The following is a 9,799-nucleotide window of genomic DNA, read 5'->3' as shown; positions in this document are numbered from 1 at the left end:
ATTTTTTTGTGATATTTCTAAAGCATTCGATCGTGTATGGCACAAGGGACTGAAAGTAGCTAGTTATGGTATATCGGGAAAGTTATTAGCCCGGTTAAGTAATTGTGTAAGTAATAGAGGAGAGCAAGCTTTTAATGACAATGATAAGTCTTCTATTAAAATTACTAATGCTGGAGTACCTCAAGGCTCAGTACTAGGCCCTTTACTTTTTATTTTATATATTGATGATATATCTGATAATCTTGAAAGCTTGTCTAAATTATTTGCTGACGAAACGTCTTTATTATGTTCTAATGCATCTCCCCAGAATATCGAAACTAAGATAAACAATGACTTGGGAAAAAATCAAAATTGGGCTGAAATTTGACTGGTTAAATTCAATCCTGCAAAAAAAACACGAAAGCTTTACTGACCTCTAACTTTGAACTTGAGTATGTTATCGATTTAAAAATTTAATAACGTAAGTGTTGATTTTGTTGACAGGCATAGGCACTTTGGAGCAATTTAGGATGAAAATTGTAAGTGGAGTACCCATATTGAAAATATTTGTATTTACCTAAATTGAAATTTATGTTGATTAGAAGAACTTTAAGTAAAATGTATAAATCGTACATTCTTCCTCTATTAGAATACGGTTGTGAGGTATGGGATGGGTGCACTCTCGGTGACGCAGACAAATTAGAAAAACTTAGCTTGAGGCTGTAATGATTATCATCGGTTTACCATCTTACTCAGGTAGAGAATCATTTTATTTTGAAACTGGTCTAGAAACTTTATCTGAACGTAGAGCTCGGCGGAAATTACAACTGTTTTACAAAATCCATAAGAATCTACTTCCCCCTACAGTTTCAGAAAACACACACGTTATTATAACCTCCGTATTGCTGGAAATTACTGTATACCTAATTCACGACTTCAATTAACAAATTTGTCTTTTCCCCTAGGCTAAACACATTAGAAGTCCTTATATATTATCTCATTGGTGATCGAAAAAGTAATATTTTACACACCAGATTAAGAAATAAATCTAGTACCTTAAACAATCACTTATTTAATGCTAATTTAATAGATTTTCAGCACTGTCAATGTGGACATCCTATCGAAGATACATATCACTTCTTTTTTACTAGTAATAATTATGCGAATCAGAGAATTAAACTTGCAGCTACTACTATACGGTACATCCTAATAGCCAAACAGACGCAGCAACTTATTCTAGATACTAACAGATTTTGAGTATATTTTCTTGCATTCCTTCATGTTTACCGACAAATCCGACTCTCTCTCTCTCTTTTCAAATCTGACTTTCTAATATTAATGAAATTTAGGCCATGTGCTTAATATTTCTCTGTGCAAACGGACTAGTGGAGACGGAGGTACCAGCAAGAACTGAGTGTAAAGGGGAAAGCTACAAGGCACGGGATGTGATGAACATTTGAATAGCAGAAAGTTGTGAATAGTGAAGAGACTATCACTGGTTCCGTTTGCTTGGAGAAGGAAAAATCACATGATCGGGGATACACTGATATTTTATTACCTAATAAATTACGGAAGTCAGCTTATATTATTATATTTTGGACTATGCTGTTATTCTAAGGATTACTCCCCCCCCCCCCACACTCCCCCCCCCCTCTCTCTCTCTCTTCTCTCTCTGTCCCTCATCACCACCTCTCTGCCTGTCAATTAAAGCCAATGTAAATATATACGTAATATGCCATCTTGATAATTTATAGTAATATATTGTAGGGAAAGGGCTTAATATAAGTTGTTAAATTTGTGCCTAGCTCCCATTGTATGTAAATTAAATATGTTTAAACCAAAAACGTCGGTGCCTTGTTGGGCCGACGTATTGTTTTCTACAAAGTCGGTGCACCGTTGGGCCGACGTATTGTTTCAATAACGTCAGTAAAACGTTGGGCCGACATCTAGATGTATAACTACAGCGTCGGACCGACATGATAACTACAGCGTCGGACCGACACCTACATTGACAATGATAACTACAGCGTCGAACCGACACCTACATTGACAATGATAACTACAGCATCGGACCGACACCTACATTGACAATGATAACTACAGCGTCGGACCGACACCTACATTGACAATGATAACTACAGCGTAGGACCGACATCTACATTGACAATGATATCTACAGCGTCGGACCGACATCTACATTGACAATGATAACTTCAGTGTCGGACCGACACTTACATTGACAATGATAACTACAGCGTCGGACCGACACCTTTGCATCTGGTCAGTCCAGTTCCGCTACAGCTATAAAAAAAATCATATATTTACTGTGAAAAAAAGAAAACTAAACAGAAAGAATAAATAATTAAAATATGAACAGTATTCCTTAGCACCAAGAGAGAAAAAAGGGTAAAATCTTATTAAAAACATATTATAAACTAAAATCCTAATCAACTAATTAACACCATGTACCACATACATCTGAACTACCTATCGAAATTGGACTGTGTGTGTGTAAAAAAATGTCATTACCCGGTAGATGTGGTTCTGCTCTTGTATTTTGCCATGTTTTTCTGTGACAGCTGTATCACATCATTTGCGTCAGAAGTTCGGCGCAGTACACATGTTGATCAACAGATGTGATACAATAATTTTTAAATAGATATTAAAAGAGAACCGAACTCCAAAGTATATTTTAAAAATTCGAAATGAGAGAATTGACTATTTTAGGTGACCCTAGTGATTTTTTTGTAGCTTGACGACTAATTTTAATTTGTTTTGTTTGTGTTTAAATGAACCAACCTTGTAGGACTAAAATGAAACTGTTTAGCAATCTTTGGGTGTTTTTTTAGTTTTGTTTTAGTTTTTTTTTACCTTCTATTTTTATCTCTTGGCCACGATTGGATTGTCAAATACAACAGTAGAGTCGTCAAAAAATAATAAATAAATCAAATATAAAAAGTCGGAACAATTTCTGTTCATCAAAAGGCATTTGATCCGTATTGAAGGTACTTTTTTGGCCCTATTTTCAGTAAAGGTAAGGGTATCACTACATCAGTCATAATTAATAGCGAAGTATAGTTTCACTTGATATTTTACTTCTCCCTTCTATATATAGATATGAAGCAATCAAAACGATTGTTCTGGCTTGGAGTAATTTACACCTGTACAGGTTTGCATAGACTTTGCGGTCCAGGATATCCATGTTACTTTTTCTATGATACTCATGCAGTTATAATTCCTTGATGGAAACCTTGAATGGTAATAGGTTTGCTTTGGAATGTAAAGGTCGCCCGAGTTCGATTCCTAGCTGCAGTCTGTTTTCTTTTTATGCCTATTTTCAATCATTCAAATTTCAAAAAACAAAAATTCCATAAAAAGCATCGTAATTTGTTTTTGTGCATTTTAAAAAGGACTTCAACATATATTTCACAATTGTATATTATGTTTTAACTGAAATTTTGGTATTTTACGTTAAATAAAGAATATTTTAGAGAAATGTTGCAGTAGTGAGGAAGCGGTAGTTTTGGGGGTGAGTGCCCCCCTCGCGTTTTTTTGTTGTGTATGCGAGTTGGGGCTGTTTTATGGCGACTTTAAGGAGCCATAAAAAGTTGCAATTAAAATGTCAAATTAACATTTTGTCTTCATTTTTTCTAGCCTACTCGTCATTACTTAATCTAAACACCATATCTTATAAATTGAAACATCTTGTATGATTCAGGAAAAAAATGGGGCAGTAAGTTTTGTTTGTAAATCAATATACATGGTGCAAAATAAGCCAAATGTCATGTACTATCACGGACTTAGATAACTAATCTAATTTCGTGGTAAACGTATATATACGCGTACTACCTAGCCTTTCTCAAGTCCGGATTTTTAAATAGGTCAATCGCAGTGTTTTGATGAAAACGACCAAAGCATGATCATATTGAATCATATATATTAACATAATATTCCATACATGAAGAGTGAAAATTAATAAATACTTCATTCAGCATTCTTTCGTTTCAAAATAAAGGCTCTCCCTACCATTTGTATTCCTATCCCGAGAAAGTGAAAGTAGAACAGGAAGTACAAATAGAAGGAACTGTCGAATTTGCTTGAGTTTGATTGGTTAATTTTGGAGAATTCAATGCGCCAATCCTATTTCCGCTGTAGGTAAAATGGCGACGCGTCCGGTGTGATAACTTTCTTCGAAATCTTCAAGTTATCAACAACAGTGAAGTATGCTGTCGACAGTGGAAAAGGAGTTTGCTCAATATGATCAGCACAATCTCTGGCAACCGATATACCAGGTAAAATGTAGTGTGTTAATGGGTCTTTCTGTATAACATTGAAATACAATACGAGACATTTTCTGTGATTGCGATTTGCCCAAGATTATGATCAATCGTCAAACGTGTTTATACATATAATATATATGCATAGGTCACCAGCTCAGTTGAACTTTTATATTGAATGAATTAAATCTGCTTTAGTGGGTCAAGTTACAAAATGTTTGACGTAAATGATGGACGATAACAAACTCATTTGTCAATTATCACCTTCGGTGGGCACACATTTTTACAGAATTATGGGCATACTGTACTGACTTTAAGTAGGATGCACTTGAACTCCAACGCATTCTCTCAAGTCAGAGAGTAAATAATTTCTAACTCAGATTAATTTATAATCCCATACAATAATTTACAGGTAAGTTATAAAGTTCCTAACTTCGTTTTAAAACTAATTACAGAAACTGACCCATTCGAATTCCCATTCACCATCTTTATTCTATACAATTGCATCTGGATGTGCTTTTAATAAATGTTGCAGATTTTAATTGCGACTGGGAAGTATATGGGTTCGATCCCCGATGGAAGCACACTGCTCCCTTTCCTGTTACAGAAGCAATGAATTTATTTAACTTCCTTAATTTGATATACAATAAGCATAGCACATCAAGTGTTTAAACATGACTATGTTTCCTGTTTACATCCCAACAATAGGTATTCATATACAGTGCAACACAAACTATTGTTTGGAAATGTTTCACAATACAAATGTTATAAGTGCTAGCATTTGTTTTGTGAAACATTTCCAAACTCATTAAACTGTAGTTCCTGATCGGTTAATAAGCAAAATAAGAACAAGCTTCCCATACTATTTTCTGTAAAGCCTTAATCATTTTTACATAAATATAAATATGAAACATTAATCTACATTTTAGCTAGATGTATAGCACCCAGACCAATTTTTGATCATCAGGCACTTTTACAGGGGTGTAAAATTCCACTCGCCCGACGCCCGGGACAACCAGTTTTAGCACTTTGGCAAGTGCAAAATCTTAGCCCACGTGACCGGACAAGTGCATTAGAATTGTATATAAAACATGTTTTTGCACGTGTTTCTCTGTTTCTCAAAATGAATAATTTACTTAACTGGCTGTAATTTAGTGAGAAACATTCAAACAATTAATAAACAAACAAATATTCACGAAAATTATCTTTATTCTTCGTTTTGAGGGGAAAATTGTTGGTTGAATATTAGTGGTCTATCCATATCAATTCAGACAATTTCTAAGACTTAAAGGCTGATGAAAATAACTGAAACTATAGCTAAAACATGAAATAGGAATAGATAAATGATATTGAATGAGTTAACTAGAGGGACATTGTTTCGGCCTGAAAAAAAACGTCTCTGTTTTTCAAACAGGAAGTTACATTGGGAACCAGATAAATCCGGGCCCAGATTTCAGGAATTAAAGAATATTTGAAAGTAAATAATTGTAAATCAAAAAAGAAAAAAAAAATAATAGAATCCATCACTACTATTTACTAATAAATAATTCATATCATAATAATTGCAAATAAGGAGAGAAAAAAGACTAAATATTTCATGAAAAAGCCTATTATTAGTCTTCAGTGTTTTATTTATAGATCTTATTACATATGCATATGTTTTTCCTGTAATTTCAGGAAGTAAAGAATGAAGCTGCTGAGCGAGCTATTGATGAAGACTTCTCTACTTTCGAAGCCAAGAAACCTGTGAACCGTAATAAAAACCGGTATCGGGATGTTAGTCCATGTAAGTGTCAGCTCAATTCGTGTTTAGGCAAGTATCCAAGAGACAGAATCTGTCAGCATTGACAGGTATTTCTTTTACCCTGGAATAATAGAATCGTTCCCCACCTTGGAGGTAAAACAGAAAAATCTTATACCGACGGGTAAGATTCTTAAATGTCTAGCCTGAGGCTTTGTCCAGGACAAGATATTTAAGAATATTACTTATAATGAAGATTTTTTTCTGTAATTCTTCTAAAATTGTGGAACAATTGTTGATCTCCCACTTATATACAAGTGGTGATTTCATGAAACTCAAATGTTGATTGCACATGTATACAGTTTCCAGCAAATCCAAAAAGTTACCTTCTGTGATCATCAGTGTTTTTGTTACTTAAATTTGACCTGTTCATTTAATGGCTTTATGAATTCGGAAAATATAGAATTACTTGTATTGAAAGTTTTCTAGCACTTTCTAGATTGGGAAACAGCCTGTATTGGGCATTAAAACTGAGCAAACAAAAATCACTGATCATGATTGTTGATGTGGCAACATGCATACTTTATGATTGAGAAATCCCCTGGTCTTTACTCTATGGAAAGACAAAACATCTCTCCCAGACCGGATGCAGGGGTCGACACTAAGACTAGGCCGCTGGTCCTGGACTAGTAGATTTCAGCAAGGACTAGTGAATTACCTAACCTAACTGGTCCTTTGGACTTGTGAAAAATTTGATCATAAAATAAGAATATTCCCTTTAAAAATTTAGAAAACTGGTTAAAATAAGATATATTGCATGATATTTGTCAAAATTTTCCTAAAACTTCAACATATTTTTATGGCAGTAGTTATTTTAAGACCCCTTCAGTCAATCAATTTTGATGTTTCATGCTGTAGATCGTGATGTTTCCTTATCAGGAAATCTTGGACCAGTTAAATTGACAAAGGACTAGTAAATAATCTATTTAACTAGTCCTGTCCTGTCATCTATCAAGTAAAAAACAGGTAATGTCTAACCTTGTGGAAGTGTTGAAATTTCCATCTGATAAGGTATAAAGGTGAATCCACTATTTATGACCAGTGTGAGATACCCTTGTTTCACTCTAGCTTAGGGGTGTCAATGTCAGTAAGGCATACACATCACATCAACGGTGTATTGTCCAGAAGCATCAACATTGCCTTTAAGAAAGGTTCATCATGTTAGTAGGAAAAGCATCATTCATCTTTTGGAGGTAAGATGGGGGATTTCAACCTTTGGGGAAAGGTTGGTTTCATATCTTGGTCATCAACATTAACCTAATGGGCTTATCATTATGACAGTATTATGATGTCAGTTAAGGCAAAGAAGAGTACATGTATTTTAACATTTCTGACATGTGTGTTAATATATATATAGATGTTTCATATGTTTGATTAATGCCTTGTTTACAGACGACCACAGTCGAATCGTTCTACACCGTGGGGACACCGACTACATTAACGCTAACCTTATAGAGGTGACGGAGGCCAGTCGACACTACATACTGGCCCAGGTAATGTTCCTGCACAAAGGATCTGTGTTTATAGACCAGTGGTTTTGATTTATGGGTGTCACTGTTTTACCTGTGTAGAGTGATCCCTGTTGATCAACCCCTGGCTACTATATTCTGTCTTTTCGTATTGCAGAGTTATCTGCACTTGTGAGCAGGTATTGATTGTTACGTCATTTGTTTGTAAGAGTAACGTCATCAATTTTTGAGAAAATGACGTAATTTTCTCATGCAAACCAATGATGTTACAATCAATACCTGCTCACAAGAGAAGATAGCTCTGCAATAAGCAAAGACGGAATAGGGGTGGCCACATTTAACCTAGGTATGGGGACCACTGTTTAAGGACCACACGTCATCTGTCACTCTTTGAGTAATCACCTGCAACCGTGTCTATTGATAATGGAAATTTGAGCATTATACTGGATTTAAGAACAAATGACATAAACATTTTCCTGACGAGTAATAAAGATATATACAGACATGGTCTTATAAACATCATTATTTGAGAGAGTACATGAAAAGAAGCCTGTTGAAAGCTCTGGCTTAACTATATTGGCGTGTCAAAACACAGCCTTTGATTTATCTGCATAAAAATCATTGCACCATTTATAAAAAAATACTGTTTTTGTTGAAAACAACACACATTTTATACAAAAGTATGCCATTCTAATTTAAGCTATAAGGATTGGACAAGGTTAAAAAATTGTTCTATTGATTCATAGACCAAAGTGCACTCTGTATACGGTGAAGCAGTTTTCAGTCTATACACTGATAGACCAATATATATCATCTAGTCCAATCCTGTGATGAATTAACCTGTGATTAACTAGGCTGTGTATCTAGTATTGATATAAATCAAGGCTAGAATCTGTTAAGTTATAGTGTATTTAGTATTGGAGTAGAGCAGAGAAAGGGCTGTTGGAAATTTAAATGTGTGGGAGCTATAGTTTCTTTCCTAATTTGATAAACTTTTATATTTACAGGGTCCATTAGAACATACATCTGGCCATTTCTGGCAGATGGTTTGGGAACACAAATCTAAGGCTGTTATAATGCTCAACAAACTAGTAGAAAACGGCTATGTAAGTATAAGAAGATAGGGGTAGTAACTCGTGTGTCTTTTCTAGACTGTGTCCTCCAAACTGTCACAGACATATTACTTTCTCTTCTCAATAACCTTGTTTTATGAAGATAATTATATGTATGCTATTTGTTGAGCCAATCATGACATTTCACATTTCTTAATCAGATGCTGGGGTAATTAAAATAATTTTACATTGAACATATGATACATATATTTTTATCACATACCTGTTGAATCTTGTTATAGTAATACAAGCAATTTTCAGACCATTAAATACAACGTTCTGTATTGCATATGTGCAATACGGAATGTTGTATTTACCTACTAGTCAGAAACACTTTTTATGGGAATCCCGTTGTCATGGCAAACAATATCAATATCTACCAAATACGGAAGGAATGTGATAAAAGCAAGACCACCCACTTGTGTTTTGCTAACGAATCAGAAAGCACTCATTTATTGCACGGACGTATATATTCGTCCGCGCAATAAACTCATGCTTTCTGATTCGTTAGAAAAACACAAGTGTGTGGTCTTGCATATTTATTGATCATACCAATATATGCGGACAAAAAGGTTTTAGAGATTTACTCCATTGTGTTAGGATCTGATACAATCAAGAGACCTCAGTAATCTTTAATACTATACCAAAATTGTGTTAATGTCTTACTGATTATTAAAAATATCCTGTAACTTTACATACAAAAAAATCTTGTTAACCTGCTTTTTAGCTCACCTGGCACGAAGTGCCAAGTGAGCTTATGCCGTGGCGCGGCGTCCGTCGTCCCGCCGTCCGTCCGTCCGTCCGTCCGTCGTCCGGCGTCAATATTTTACTTTAAACGACTTCTTTTTAATAACCGAAAGGCCTAGGGTGTCAATATTTGGCCAGAAGCAAACTTGAATGAAGGGCTACAAAGTTTGTTCAAATAAATGACCTTCACCTATTTTCAAGGTCACAGGGGTCAAATATGTCAAAAACATTAAACATCTTCTTCTCAATAACCAAAATGCCCAGGGAGATGATATTTGGCCAGTAGCATGCTTGGGTGAAGGGCTACCAAGTTTGTTCAAATGAATGACCTTCAATTATATTCAAGGTCACAGGGGTCAATTGTATTAAAAAACCTTTAAACAACTTCTTCTGAATAACCAAAATGCTCAGGGT

The 9,799-nt window shown here is 35.0% G+C and overlaps 1 protein-coding gene across 1 annotated transcript in view; it reads left to right on the top strand.

Annotated features, from left to right (window-relative positions):
• Positions 1–4,133: 4,133 nt before the first annotated feature.
• LOC110466768 (tyrosine-protein phosphatase non-receptor type 1-like) overlaps positions 4,134–9,799 on the top strand; it is a 14,400-nt gene continuing 8,734 nt past the window's right edge. Inside the window, exons 1-4 of the mRNA XM_021523516.1 lie at positions 4,134–4,271; positions 5,934–6,042; positions 7,450–7,550; positions 8,534–8,632. Coding sequence (XP_021379191.1) covers positions 4,203–4,271; positions 5,934–6,042; positions 7,450–7,550; positions 8,534–8,632 — 378 coding nt within the window. The 5' untranslated portion in view covers positions 4,134–4,202. The remainder of the gene's footprint in view (positions 4,272–5,933; positions 6,043–7,449; positions 7,551–8,533; positions 8,633–9,799) is intronic.

Source organism: Mizuhopecten yessoensis, unplaced genomic scaffold, assembly GCF_002113885.1.
Source record: "Mizuhopecten yessoensis strain PY_sf001 unplaced genomic scaffold, ASM211388v2 scaffold11145, whole genome shotgun sequence".
Lineage (NCBI taxonomy): Eukaryota > Metazoa > Mollusca > Bivalvia > Pectinida > Pectinidae > Mizuhopecten > Mizuhopecten yessoensis.
This window is presented reverse-complemented; position numbering and strand designations above follow the sequence as displayed.